Source organism: Taudactylus pleione, unplaced genomic scaffold, assembly GCF_031769625.1.
Source record: "Taudactylus pleione unplaced genomic scaffold, aTauple2 ptg000225l, whole genome shotgun sequence".
Lineage (NCBI taxonomy): Eukaryota > Metazoa > Chordata > Amphibia > Anura > Myobatrachidae > Taudactylus > Taudactylus pleione.
This window is the reverse complement of record NW_028284627.1, coordinates 3,329,450-3,345,340: the sequence shown is the minus strand read 5'-3', so window position 1 is coordinate 3,345,340 and position 15,891 is coordinate 3,329,450. Positions and strand designations below refer to the sequence as shown.

Below are 15,891 nucleotides of genomic sequence, written 5' to 3'. Positions count from 1 at the left end.
CAAAGCTTTCAAAATTTCTCCTCTATCCGTCAGGGATCAATTAAGTTTATTATACTAATTATAGCACATTTTTCTGTCCTTCGCCTTCTGTCTGTGTTGCAGATTGCAGATGGATGCAAGGATCCAGTACAAATATCTTCATCTAAATATACATATATTCTGTAACCGTATAAATATTTTACCTGGGAGATTATTCACATGTGCAAAATTAAAAGACACATTTCATATTCTTTCATATTCTCGGAAGAAAATGCGTTACTGTCATGGCAGGTGAAATTTTGGTTCCTCTTTTAATTTTCCCATGCTTGCTGATTCCAAGATAAGCACCTTGATACATTTTGGACTCGTAGGTATTGTAATTATTGGATAGCAGGATTTCCTTAAACTTGCACTCATCCTGAAATGTAGGCTGGAAAAGAAAGAAAAGTCGGTTACGTATTATATAGAATTTGATAATGACACCCTATCATGTAATATATTCGCTTAAGCCAAAATGACCTGAGCTTGTTCATAGTCAGATACTACAAAGTATCACTTGTTTCATGTAATGTAAAATAGCAGGATGGGGTGTGAGGTTGCTACACATGGGAGCTATAAACCCTAAAGACGTTGGACTTTTATAAAGCGCCCAGCCTGTTTTTATAGCTGGGAAAGTGCCAACATATGAAGTGTAACTTCACCCTTAAGGACCTTATATGTAGTTTTGAAAGATCAAACATATTATACTGTAAGCTGAGTAAAAACCTAATTGCAATGTAACATTATTAATGCACATACTATTCTTGATAAAATAGGCTATAAAACTGTGTCTCTCTATTTCTGTCTTCCATTCTGTGCCAGGGTTACCAGGTGGGATTTCTGCAAATAGACCAACACCAGTTCCTAACTAGCCAAAATGTTTTAAAAATACCCCAATGATAAACTGTATTTTAAAACAATGAAATACAAGCAGGGTCCACATGAACGCAATGAGAGACCTTAGCCAGTGCTAATGTTGACTTACAGTATTTAGGACTATGGAGGACCCTACAAGAACTCTGAGTTTGCTGTTTCTGCATGTTTTAGTTACCAGTCCATTCATCAACACGGGTTCGAAAAGGACCCCCTCATATTCAGCAAACTCCAAAAACGGAAAGTTTTTGGAGTTTGCTTCTGAGAACAAGCGCCATCTTCAGACGATGCTTGTTCTCGGATCCCCACTCCTTCCTATGGGAAGGAGTACCGGGGATGTGAAGAGGGATCCGAGCGGATCCCTCAGCCGCCTCCTCACTGCCTCCCAGGTGATGGTGCGCATGTGTAGTTTTGATGAGGAGGTAATTAACGCAGCTATATCTGTAGCTGCGATACTAACCGGAGCAGTTGTCCCCTCACCAAAGCAATGATGAATTGCTCCGGTGTAATCTATCCCTCGCAGCGAGTTCAATCCTTCATCACCGGAAGCTATACGACCTCCGATGATGAATAGGCCCCTATGTCTTGATATGCTCCTCTAGGGAAACGTTCAGTATTCTGACACAGAGGATGCCGGCACTTAGAATACCGGCGCCGGAATCCCAACACCTGTGAGAATCTTGGCGCTGGCATCCTGACAGCATGGTTGGGGGGAGGATTACGGCTTATGGTTAGGCACTAGGGGGAGGGTTATGGTTAGGCATTAAGGGGGGAGGGTTAGGGTTAGGCATTAAGGGGCGGGGTTAGGTTTGGGCACCAGGGAAAGAGAATTAGGGTGTCAACAGGGGAAGGGTTAGGATACCTACAAACAGGTGTTGGTATCCTAACCCTGTCGGGATGCCACTGCTGTGATTTGACAGCCGGGATCTGAGTGCCGGCATAGCGGACCTATCCCGCTGCTTTCTATATCCCCATCCTTTAAGATGTTCCTTGGCACCTCTGCAATATACACATACACCCTGATATTACCTGCTCTTTCTCAATGAGACCTATTCCTACCTTCCATCCCCATTGCTCCCTGCCCTTCCCTTACCTCCTCGCCTATACTACACATACACCCCAGCACACTTCACTATGTTTTCCTTCTTACGTCCTGTTCCTTGGCAATGCAGCTGCTACAGCCTGGGCTCCATGAGATGTCAATGTACACCTTGCTAATGTGGTGTCCGTGTGGGATTGGTATGGAATACCGGCAGTTCTAATCCTGACGGCGGAATACCGGCAGTGAAGATCCCGACAGGTAAGTATATTTACTATTTTCTAAACTAACCCTCCCCTAACCCTCCCTTAGGGGTGCCTAACCCTAACCTCCCCCCAAAGTGCCTATCCCTTACCACCCCTGTTAGTGCCTAAATCTAACCCCCTTCCCCGCAGGATAAACCTAAGTCTCCCAGGGGGGTGCCTATCCCTAACCTCCCTCCAGGGGTGCCTACCTATCCCCCCCTTCCCATAGCCTAAACCTAACCCTCACGGGGGAGGGGGTGCCTAACCCTAAGTCCCCCTCGGGAGCACCTAACCTAACCCTCCCCCCCCCGGTGCCCGCTTACCTTCGGTCAGTATGCCGGGCGTCGGGCTCCTGGCGTAGGTAAAATGACAGATGTCGGGAAGCCAGTGGTCGGCATTTGGACCGTCGGCTTCCTGACTGCATCCCGTCCATGCACCTATGTTATTTGTGAACTCTGTAATGATTGCCTATTGTCTTTAACTTTACTGATTTGTATTCTTGTTATCAGTTGTGAACTGTTTTTATCTTCAATAAAAGAAACAGATTGCATAAAAAAATACAAGCAAGTCCATGTTTATAGCTATACTAATATTATAACAACTGTGTTTCTGTTTGTTTTTTTGTTCCAAGTTAGTGCAAAACCTACTGAACCGATTTCCATGAAAACTGCATCATTTTGTAGTGAAAACTCCTAAAAATAACCTGCACTTTGGGTCTGATTCAGACCAGCTCGCAAGCGGGTCCATGGCCGGGCAGTGTGAGCGCAGCGCCTCGGAGCGAGAGAGAAAATCTCTCGCTCCGGGGCTCGCTACAAACTGGGCGGCTGTCGATGTTGATCGACAGCTCGCCCCGAGTTGTAGGCGGGGAGGGGGGTGGCTGGCCAAACGGAGGCATTCACGAAGGAACGCCTGCCATTTGGGGGCTGACCCTACAGACATCATGAGTGATGTCAGTAGTGAGCTTCCGGCTATATTAGAGCTGGAAGCTCACTGGGGCTTGCGGTAGACGAGACCCTACCAGAAGGGTTTCGTCGCAAGCCCGATGGTCGCGATGGTCACAACCATCACCTGGCCGCACGCAAAAGCTGTGGGTGGTCACCCACAGCTTAGCGAGCGGCCAGAATGCCGGACTGAAAAAAAAAAATACGCCCTTCAGATCTGCGAGCTGCCTTCGGCAGCAAGCGGGTCTGAATCAGGGCATTTGTTTCATTTTGATCTGTAAAGTTAAAGCTGAACAATAACAAATACATTGATGATATAAATACATTTGTAAGAGATAGGTGTGGCACCATGCGTGCGGCTGGTAAGCGGTTGGGTAAAAGTTGCTTTGGGCCCGCGTTCACATGAATATAATAGGCTGCATAGCAGTCTGTGCACAGGGCACACAGTGACATTAGTGTGAGTGGTGGGTGAATAGGATAGATTACATAGCAGTCTGTGCGCAGGGCACACAGTGACATTGGTGTGAGTGATGGGCGAATAGGATAGGCTACATAGCAGTCTGTACACAGAGCACACAGTGACATTGGTGTGAGAGGTGGGTGAATAGGATAGGCTACATAGCAGTCTGTGCACAGGGCACACAGTGACATTGGTGTGAGAGGTGGGTGAATAGGATAGGTTACATAGCAGTCTGTACACAGAGCACACAGTGACATTGGTGTGAGAGGTGGGTGAATAGGATAGGCTACATAGCAGTCTGTGCACAGGGCACACAGTGACATTGGTGTGAGAGGTGGGTGAATAGGATAGGTTACATAGCAGTCTGTGCACAGAGCACACAGTGACATTGGTGTGAGAGGTGGGTGAATAGGATAGGCTACATAGCAGTCTGTGCACAGGGCACACAGTGACATTGGTGTGAGTGGTGGGTGAATAGGATAGGCTACATAGCAGTCTGTGCACAGGGCACACAGTGACATTGGTGTGAGAGGTGGGTGAATAGGATAGGTTACATAGCAGTCTGTGCACAGGGCACACAGTGACATTGGTGTAAGTGGTGGGGGAATAGGATAAGCTACATAGCAGTCTGTGCACAGGGCACACAGTGACATTGTTGTGAGTGGTGGGTGAATAGGATAGGCTACATAGCAGTCTGTGTACAGGACACACAGTGACATTGGCGTGAGTGGTGGGTGAATAGGATAGGCTACATAGCAGTCTGTGCACAGGGCACACAGTGACATTGGTGTGAGTGGTGGGTGAATAGGATAGGTTACATAGCAGTCTGTGCACAGGGCACACAGTGACATTGGTGTAAGTGGTGGGGGAATAGGATAAGCTACATAGCAGTCTGTGCACAGGGCACACAGTGACATTGTTGTGAGTGGTGGGTGAATAGGATAGGCTACATAGCAGTCTGTGTACAGGACACACAGTGACATTGGTGTGAGTGGTGGGTGAATAGGATAGGCTACATAGCAGTCTGTGCACAGGGCACACAGTGACATTGGTGTGAGTGGTGGGTGAATAGGATAGGTTACATAGCAGTCTGTGCACAGGGCACACAGTGACATTGGTGTGAGTGGTGGGTGAATAGGATAGGCTACATAGCAGTCTGTGCACAGGGCACACAGTGACAATGGTGTGAGTGGTGGGTGAATAGGATAGGCTACATAGCAGTCTGTGCACAGGGCACACAGTGACATTGGTGTGAGTGGTGGGTGAATAGGATAGGCTACATAGCAGTCTGTGCACAGGGCACACAGTGACATTGGTGTGAGTGGTGGGTGAATAGGATAGGTTACATAGCAGTCTGTGCACAGGGCACACAGTGACATTGGTGTGAGTGGTGGGTGAATAGGATAGGCTACATAGCAGTCTGTGCACAGGGCACACAGTGACATTGGTGTGAGTGGTGGGTGAAGACACTGCTGCCACCAGTCTGTATAGCACTGCTGGTCACATGGGTCACTCCCGAGACAGGGCCCTTATGCAGAGCAATACAACTAGAACACCTCAAATTAAAAAAAAAATGTTGGCAGAAGCAATTTCATCGTGTGCGAAGCCGCGGACAACAGATAGAATTTCTATAAAACTGCATCCTAGCTGGAGTTTGTATAGGGAGAGTAACTTCCAGGGAATCTAACTTCTGTGTCTGTTTCTGGACATAACAAATAAAAATGATAATGTTAGATCTGCATGAAAAAAACTTGCAGACAGTTTTCTAGAAGCTAGTGTATATTCCCTGGAAACTGTCCTAAATGCCCTGGAGATTGTCCTTCCTGTAAACCCTGCTTCCTGCATCGTTACCCTAGGCATAGGGGAATTGGAGAAAGAGAGTGGGAATGGACAGACCTCCCAGGGGCGTGGCTAATGCCTCCGATGCACTACTACTCCTCCTGTCGCTTTCCATCCCCCTTAAAGTAACATTTTGACCTCATGTTCATCTACCATGGAAATGAGTACTATACATTGAAGTAATGAACGAGACATACCTCCCAACATTCCTCCCTGATTGGACAGAGCTGTCCTGGTCAAGATGAATGGACACAACCCCCAAAACAGGGCAGTGCATCTATATCAGGAAAGTTGGGAGATATGCTTTAGGCATTATTTAAATTAGTTTGTGGATTGCCTGAACGCATCTCAGAGCCTATTAGTCCTTGCCTTGACTTCTGGCAGACTTATTCCAGTTTGATTCTTCGACTCATAGATTCTCATGTTCCAGCCAGTAAAAGCAAAGTAAATATAGAGGGAATTACATCTACAACACACAATTAATGTAACATGTAACAAACACAGGCTGTCCACAGCAGAGGCCTAGTCTGAGCATACACAGTAGAAAGCATGATTAGGAAAGGTCAGAGCTCTACTTTCAAGAGCAGAGAGAGTGCCTCAAGGGGAACCAGGGGCCTCGGAGGTGGAGGTGGCTGGTATTGCCATTCACACCTTGTCTCAGGGCCCTTTAGTTACCACATTTCCAGCACCCCATACAGTGCCAACCCTGGTAACATAGCTGTATTATTTTTTTCTCTATTCAGATATACGTATATTTTATGTGCTTATTATAGTTAGGTGACAAGTGCTCTTTACGACTAGTGCATTTTGTCATAATACACTATGTGGACAAAAGTAATTAGACATCCCTGCTCAAGTGGAATGCATACCATTCATACCATTGCACACAAGTTCCAAATGGCCACTAATGTGGCAGTTTCAACAAGAGCATTTCGCAGGGAGGCCCATGCACTTGCAGTTCTATGGATACAACAAATGTTTTTATCAGGACGACAATGCCACCTGTCATGTTTCCAGGGCGACGCTGGACTGGTACACATAAAGTTGGGTAACCCGGATGGACTGGCCAGCTCAGAGTCCAGATCTTAATCCCATTGAGAACCTCTGGGACCAATTGGAGTGATGGGTGCGTTCTAGCCCGACTCGACCTTGTTCAGTGTCACAGTTGGTCACTGTACTTAAGGCGGAATGGCAAAACGTACCACCTGCTGCTGTCCAGGAACTTGTGGACAGTTTGCCAAGAAGGGTGTCTGCAGTAATCATTGCACGTGGTGGACCTGCAAAGTACTAACGTCAATAAAATCTTGTTAATCGATTTGCTGTCAGTGTCCAATCACTTTTGTCTACATAGTGTATAATAAAAACATTGTATCAGTCTGTTTGTTAATGCTACCGCAAAAACTACTGAACCAATATACATGAAAACTGCATCATTGTATAGTGGAAACTCCTAGAAATAACCTAGAAATAACCTGCACTTTGTTTCATCCCGATCCGTTAAGTTAAAGCTGAGAACTAAAACAACACAAAATTTATTGACATCATCAATGTAAGAGATAGGTGTGGCACTATGCACGCGGTCGGTAAGGGGTGGGGGGGGAGGTGCTTTGGGCCTGCATTCACATGAATAGTATAGGCTGCATAGCAGTCTGTGCATAGGGCACACAGTCACATTGGTGTCAGCAGTGGGTGCCCTCTCACCCATAAGCATAACCAGCCCCGGGCTCTGTAGAGCCTGTGCTGGTTTTTAAAATACAGGGGACAAAATGCATAAGGGTATTTAAGTACCAGCACAGGGTTTTTCTGAGCCGGTCCTGGTTGTGGAAATACAGGGGACAAAACTAGTAGGGGTCTACTGTATTTTCCATAACCAGCACTGGACTCTTTCTAGCCGGGGAGTAACTACAGGTACCAGAGGGCCCGTAATGCCCCGCAAGCTGGTACTTGTGGTTCTCCAAGTGCCAACATGCGGGGGAGGCTTGCTGGGACCTGTAGTTCTATTGCAAAAGACAATGGGCCTGATTCAGACCCACTCGCGAGCGGCTGTCCGCTCGCAAGTGGGTCGATGGTGTGCACTGCGTGAGACGCGACGAGCGAAGGACTTTCCTTCGCTCGTTGTGTCTGATCAAAGGGGGCGTGCTGTCGATGTTGATTGACAGCACGCCCCCTTTGGTGGGCGTGCCGGGGGCATCCAGACGGGCCAGCCAGACGGAGGCGTTCCCAAGGGAACGCCTACCGTCAGAAGCCGGCCCCACTGACATCACTAGTGATGTCAGTGGGAGTGATTTTGGCTCTGATAGATCCAAAATCACTCCTGGCCTTGCGGTTGAGAAACTCAACCGCAGGCTTCTGGTCGCACTGGCGATGGTCGTGATGGTCAAGACCATCGCGACCATCATCCTGCACGCTCGTATAGGCTGTGGGTGGTGACCCGCAGCTATACGAGCGTCCAGGAGGACGCTCCATATTTATGGAGGTGGACCCTGATTCAGAGCGAGCGCTCTGATCAGAGCGTCCGGCTCTGAATTAGGGCCAATATTTTCACCTATTTTTTACACTACATTTACACTATTAACCCGGCACTCAACGGGCAGGGGTGCTGGGGATAGGCCCGGGCCTATCCCCAGCATCCTGGGGTGCCCTGGAGAGGGGGAGCCATCTCCCTAGGAATGACAAGCGGTCAGGGGTAATGCTTTGGTCGGGGGACTCGGTGAAAGGGTTCCCCTGGCTGTGGCATTACTCCCCAGCTAAAAAGAGTCCAGTGCTGGTTATGGAAAATACAGGGTACCCAATACTCATTTTGTCCCCTGTATTTCCACAACCAGGACCGGCTCAGAAAAGCCCTGTTGTGGTACTTAAAATACAGTGTACCCCTATGCATTTTGTCCCCTGTATTTTAAAAACCAGCACAGGCTCTACAGAGCCCGGGGCTGGTTATACTTCTGGGGAGCAAGTGCACCAAATTTTTTTTTACAAAATGTTTTTGTTAATATGTACACACAGAAACATGCATGTATCGCATAGATATGTGCATGTTTCTGTGTTACTCTGACCTGCTCAGGTTAAACTCGCTATCCTGAAGCTGGTCTATTGTTTTTGCGAGTTCTCAGGCAGCAATATTTGCGAGTGAAGCATTCGCACTCTATTACATTGCCCGAGTTCTACCTAGAGAATGGGAAAACATCTGGATGTGAGATGCTTTTATTACGATTAATATTAATACCCGATAAATGCAAGTTTTACTATAGTCACACCCTATTACATTTGCGCGTGAGTAGAAAATGCGTGTTTAGCGCTAAATTCAAATTTTTTACAAATTCGCACCCTATTACATTTGGCCCATGGTGATTATCATAGGGATTAATGATCCCTAGTCTATCTCACTCTCTCCTAAACCTACTGGAAGAAAAATGGAGAGTAAAAATATGTAACTTAGCTTTAGAGATAAAAATCTACCAAATCTAAAGAAGGTTTATATTTAATTTGTTTTTACAATAAAATATTATCAATAAATATCAATAGAACATTGTCCCAAGTGGCCAAATTGTCATAAAATATAACAACTTGCTTAGCATAAAGTGTGTCCGTCACCTATACACTGTAGACGCAGTCAGTGGGGTCGATTCAATTGAACGCAAATTAAATAGCGTCGGGAGGAAGCTCCCAAAGCTATTCAGTTCTGTGCACTGTTAAGGATTTCTTCTCGCATCCCTCCAGGAGTCAGAGCAGAAATCCGACAAAAGTACAGACGCGATGCTGTTTTCTGCCCTTAGCGCTGTGGAAACAGCATCGCGCCACGCAGTTTAGTCGGAGAATGCCAGTTCTCTCGACTAAACACCATGTTTAAGGCACGAGGGGCGTGAGAACAGGCATTCTCCGGGAGCTCCTTCCCGGCACTATTTAATTTGCTTTCAATTGAATCTAGCCCAGTGCTTCAGTAGGTAACATCTATGTGCACACATAATACATGGAATATTTCAGCAAGTTAGGTTACATGATGCATCTGAACTAACAGACTTTTGCTACATGGGATCATGTCATGTGTCCAATTTTAAATGGCTGGCCTGGCAAGTCTAATTCAGTTCCACTTTAAATAAGCCTTTTAGTCTTCTTGAGTAATTGCAGCACTGGTGTAAGAAAGAGTATGGGAACAAGCTGTACTTAGCAGAAGAACATGGATGAGCCTGTGGTTATGTCTAATGGGGAAATTATTGAAGAGAGCTCTTATTTAGAGACTAAGCTATATTGTACATAACGCCTTTCTAAGGATACTGATAAAATCTGACAATAATATCTCAACTGCTTCCACTGTAGGAATTAAAAATGTGATCTCACCTCCCTGAGCTTTGCTTGTAGACCAGCACCCACAAGCAGTGGCACCATGATTATTCATTATCAAGTTGCGAGGGGAGATACTTAGCTAGAGGACCAATTTAGCTGCTCTGTAAATTAGCCACACCGCACACCCTGCACCCATATAGTCTTTATACTTACCTGTCCGTTGTCTGCAGAGCAGCAAAAGTCACTGTGTAAATGGTGACGGACATTTTCCCGGTGTCTCACGCATGCACAGTACTGGTGTCCCGAAAAAAACATCACAGGCGCCATTTTCCTGGAGACACACACGGACGCAGTAGATTCTGGCACTAAGTCGGCCGCCACGGCACCGCTAGAAAGAGGAGGGCGCACGCACTGAGTCTGCATATGGGTCCCCTCCTCTCTTAAAAAGCCCCTGATTAGGTGGATCCATCTGACTCCTAATTATGAACAAGCCTGTTCAAAAAAAGTGTGGAAACTAGTGTTTCTGTAAGTGTAACGGGCCCATTAGGGATCATGAATAGGCCCCGTAGGGATAAATGATAGCTAGAATCTGATTGGTTGCTGTGATTGTCTTCTTTAGAATGTTTGATACATCTCCCCCAAAAATATAAAATGTCCTAGTCTCCCTGGGTCCTAAAGCCTATCAATACCCGTAGTATATGTTTTATATGAGTCAGTGTCCTTCTTTTCACTTATACTGTACATATTTATTCTGCTTCAATTTAGCAGCCCCGTACACAATGACCTCCAGTGAATCCAAACCAGCAAGCATTAAGTTACTGTGAGGATTACAGTAGGTTTGGTGTTTCACAGAATATGAAGTGGTCATCTTATAGCTGACTCCTCTGAACAAACCTTAGCATATGCCGAACCGACGCCTGAATGTGGATAATCCTTAACACTAATAGCTAAAACAGTCTAAAATAGTGTCTTCATATCTGTGTATGAGATCAGGCAGCTCTTATAGTGTGGACCAGAATTACCATGACGTAGGTCCTTGCAAGAGCAGCACTGTGTGCCTCTATCCTGAGTGACCTTACCAGCTAAGTACAGTATCCTGAGATTTGGTGCCTTTACAAGACCCTCTAGAAAGTCATTATTTGTAAAGGATAAGAGCATGTTATGACAGACGGTGCCTGGAAGTCTACAATAAATCTCGTCCCTCTGTTAAAAGCTGCCTGGGTCAGATGCCACCTGTTAGGCTTGCTCTCCCTGTGTGCTGATATACATTAGCAAGTTGCTGTTTTATTTGGCTATCATATATTTATAGTGCAACTTATATTTGACAAGAAATGCACGTTCAGTGACTGAATGCAAAATTGAAATGAGAAAACTTGACATTTAATACGGTAAGAGATTTACTCAAACGTCTTTCCACCATAGTGAGCTACTGTATAAGGAGATAACTTATTTATGCTAGTAAGGGGCAGATTTATCAAACCTTCTAAAGAGGGAAAGCAAAGGTGTTACCCATAGCAACCAATCAAATTGTAGCGACCATTACTATAAGAAGAGTTTATACGCAGTAAGCTGAGTATTTACCATTCATTGGGAATCGGTCCCGATAATTATTTATTTTCTACGCCTTCGGATCCCTCTCCCAGAAAATGTCCCATAGCTATCAGAGATATGTGCTGCGCCCCCTTCATAAATCCTGGGGACATTTAGTTTTTACAGGTAAATATGCCCCTAAATGTGATGTGATACAAAGAGATTTTCAAAGGTTGGGAACATGAAGGCCAAGAGGGATGGGGGTGGCGGTGGGTTCTAATTACTCAGGCCCGGGTTTTTTGGAGGGACCTGGCGGGGGCCAAGGTCCAACGCCCCCTCCTCCATCTTACCTGTCAGCAGCAGTAGCCTCTCTCCCCAGCCCAGCACAAGCTGCTGGCTGCTGTGAATCCAAGGAGGCTGCAGAAGCTGAGCAGCATTAGCAGTCTTCTCTGCTTGCCTGCTGTGTGGGGGAAGTGATTGCACTGATTGCCCCCCCCCCTGTATCTTTCCCTAGCTTGCCCCCCTGTACAGCGCAGATAATAATAAGACCACGTACCCTGCAGTACCCGTGCACACAGGGGTGTATCTAGGGGTCCGAGCTTCCCTGGCAAAGTAAGGGGAATAAATACGCTTATAAACTGTTCATGTTCCCCACCCACTTCAAAACTGGGGTAATAAGGACAATCATTAGAAAATGTGAAATTAAAAAGACTCAACTTCAAAAGAAATGGTCACCAAATGATTTCAAGTTATTGTTCCTAAGGATTAAAGTATACATCTTCCCATACTGTGTAATCCGCTGTTTTTGTAGAGCCGAATGCCCTGAAGTCTGATGTGTGTGCCACGTGCCACTTAATCCCAGCTGCACACTGTACAGGCCATGGTGAGAAGCGATGCTGGGTTAGTGCAAGCTCCATCAAAATTGCTATTTAAATATATTAGCTATATTCCAACATGATGGGACTTGTGGTTCCACAGCAAGTGAGTGGTGCCTGTCCCTTACCTGACCTGTGCCTCTGATTCTGTGGCCAATCTTCTCCTCCCACTCTCCTGACACTTCTTTCCGATTTGTCAGTCACTCAGGGGCCACCAGCTCTTACAAGTCAGTGTCTGAATTCTGGTAGAGGAGGCGGAGCTAGCCTGTGATCTGGGGTGTTGCCAGCCCCTGCTCCGCCTCCGGCCCTCGCCGCATTGCCCGACTGACAGATTATATGTGGCCGGCTGGCCCTTGTCACCCTCCACTCTCCTCCCCTCCCTCTTCGTCCAGCACTGAGGCTTGCTGATGCTTCTGGCTTAAAGAGAGCAGCCGCAATACATACAGATTTGGGTGCGGGTTGCAACACTGGACGCCGCCCCCCTATCGGCGGGCGCCCCTGGCGAGTGCCATCCTGGCCAATAGGTAGATACGCCCCTGCATGCACAGTCCCGCTCTCTACGGACTAGGGCTGGAATACAGGGTTAGTATCCACAATTATCGGTCAGGAGGCTTCACAAGATCTTTATAAATATTAAGAAGACAACAAACTGTTTTATTTCAATTTATTGTGTATTTTTTTACTGCATTTTTTTTTTTTTTAGAGAATCACGGGTCTATGTACTAAGCCTTGGAATGAGATAAAGTTAATAAAGATAAAGTACCAGCCAACCAGCTCCTGTCATGTAACAGGCTGTGTTTGAATAAGTACAGTTAGGAGCTGGTTGGCTGGTACTTTATCACTCTCCAAGACTTAGTACATAGACCACTCAGTTATTAAGGAATCTTTTAGCTTCTACAGTGATGTGGGTGGGGCCATGGAGACACGCTTCACAGTAAATCCCATAATTGTGGCCCCATCCATTCTTCAAAATTAGGCAACATTGCTGCACCCTGCTGTGTGGTGGAGTGTACTGTAGTGCTTCATGGTGCTATTCCCCCTGCAGTTGCTCCTGGGACCTTCCCTGCAGGATATCCTGGAGTGGAGTCCCGCAAAATCGGCATTCATGATTCTCCCTAATAAGTGCCCTCCTCTAGCAGATTTTGTAGGGTGGTCACAGGCAAACGCTGCTAACCTAAATCACAGCACAGATCAGGCAGTTATGTCAGGCAATTGGAAATAAGCCAAAAAATATCAAGTTCTGATCAGTTCCTTTCATTGATTTGTTGAAAGTATTTAAAAGAATTAGCAGAAAAGAACAAAAAAAAAATAATCTGTGTATTCAGTCTCGGCCCTCTCTCATCACTCGCTGGAAGCTGTCAGCAAAAGAGTTGATTACATTTCTACAGGTTATTGTGCCAAGATCATTGTAACTGTGTCTCAAACAGCTGTGCATTCGGCGAACTCATTCTGTGATATATACTGTACAACACACACTACTTTCCAAAGGAAATAAATGTGCATCTCTGTAACATGAAACAAAGCCAGGATCTGCACTTTTCTGTACAGATATGTCATTTATTTTTTCTAAATTGCTTTTCAGTAAATCACAGGAGAACTGTTGTTCCAGACTGTAATGTCAAAATTGTCTGATACAGGGATAGATGTACTAAGGAGAGAGATAAAGTGGAGAGTGATAAAGTACCAGCCAATCAGCTCCTAACTATTATTTTTCAAACACAGGCCCGTATTCAATTAGCCGCTTTCCGACGCATTCGCCTGTTTGGGATGCGAATTTGCAGCATGCGCTTCCCCGCGTTTCACCCTATTCAATTGCAGAACTGGGGAAAACGCAAATAGGCAAATACATAGCAGGCGGAAAGTACTGAATACATTGGGGGAATTAGTCTGTACCCCAAAATAAGACACACTGACAGTGGAAATCATTACAGATGTGTACTATTAGCCCTAATAAATGTACTTTGTGTCCTTAATTTGTGTTAAAAGCTTTCTAGGAGTATATTTGTAAAAGTGGTGAAGAATGATAGAAAACAGTTTTTATTGGGGAAAATAAATAGTCCAGTCAAATTTGGGGTACTTTTAAAAAAAAAGTGAAAAATCCACCTTCTGCATGCACCTGCAATCCTAAAAACACCTGCCCCATCCATATAGCCTCCCCCCAAGGAACTGATTTCGCAACTTTCTATCCACTTCTTTAATTTTTGCCCCAAAAATGTTCTCAGGTTATTTTTGTATTTAAATTTTTGGGGGCTGATTTGTCCTTTGGGGGGGGGGGTGTCCACAGGGTTCTGAATCAATTCCCCACATTTGCACCCCGAAATACAGATTTTCCGCCTGCCATTCATTGGAGAAACTTTTCCGCCTGTTACAGTGCATTGAGTTTCCGCTTAGGCAAAAACGTCCTGAAATTGAATTTGGAGATAAGCCGCAAGCAGCTTTGAATTTAATCTACAGTCTGTAACATGGCAGTTAGGAGCTGATTGGCTGGTACTTTTTCACTTTCCACTTTATCCCTCTCCAAGACTTAGTAAATAGACAACGCAATCTGCTCTCCAAAACCACCCAGCAATGACCTGCACCCAGTAAAGTTATTGCTATATCTCTCATTCACATTTTGAGCTGATTCTTAAGTACTTACATATTATGTGCAATGCATTACAGGCATGATAAATGGGCCACAGTAACTGGATTTCCTTGTTGGTCCTTTATCTCTATTTCTAACCTTTATGTGATGCTTGCAAACATTCCTAAATGAACAATCCCATGAGTCTTAAATAGTTTTAAACCATTATTATTATTATTACCTTTATTTATAAATAATCAACATATTACATAGCTGTATACGATCATGTAACACAATCTATGCATTACGATTCTCAATGTTTCAAACTTATAACAGTTAAAGGAAAACTATACTCAAAAATGATTCTGCCCAATTGAAATAATTATTCTGGCTACTAGAATTTACTGGAATAACTCCTGAAACTTAAAACAGGACTTCTTCCTGCAATAACTTGTTTAAAACTCTATAAAACACTGTTGTTGTCATTTAACAGATATATTTTTAAAGATTGCTACTCCTTAGCCACCTCTGTAACCATGGAAGCAAACTGTGGGCTGCTCCAATTATTTTCAATGCTACAGATGTTACAACTATTCACAAGCTATCTATTAAATAGCAGCAATAGTGTGTTCATGAGTTTTAAAGTGGCTATTTCAGGAAGCCGTCCTATTTTAAGTGTCAGGAGCTATTCCAGTAAAATTGTAGTAACCACCATAATAATTTTTGAGTGGAGCTACTGTTTAAATGATAGAACTTTTCAAAAAGGAATAAGAAAAGTTGGTGGAGCAATCCTTTAAATTCCCAAAGAATTTCCAATCATATGAAGAAAGTGGTGTCTGTTCCGGGCAGAGCCATAACTAGGGTGGAGTGACCACACACAGGGCACCGCAGGTGAGGGGGCGCTGTTTGGACCTGTCAATTTTCCTGTTTATTATCATTCTCACTTGTAGCTTCCTCTTCTTTTATCCCCAGCATCTTCTGGCCATCCCCTGGCCCTTCCCCATGAGGCCATGGCCCTTTTTTAGGTGCACTATCTTATGTCCCTATTTAATAAATGGGTGGGGTTGGGGGGCGCCAAAGCTTTCTCTGGCACAGGGCACCAAAAAGTCTAGTTACGGCTCTGGTTCCGGGTACAAAACATGTAGAGAGGTGAGGTGTGTTATAAGAAACTCAACTCAGCCCCCCAACAATTCCATCACCTGAGATCAGGTTCAACTCTAGAATGGA

General features: G+C 45.1%; 1 protein-coding gene across 1 annotated transcript in view; it reads right to left on the bottom strand.

Annotated features, from left to right (window-relative positions):
• Positions 1–232: 232 nt before the first annotated feature.
• The window catches only part of FGF6 (fibroblast growth factor 6), a 28,138-nt gene continuing 12,479 nt past the window's right edge, over positions 233–15,891 (bottom strand). The window contains exon 3 of the mRNA XM_088478983.1: positions 233–409. Coding sequence (XP_088335109.1) covers positions 233–409 — 177 coding nt within the window. The remainder of the gene's footprint in view (positions 410–15,891) is intronic.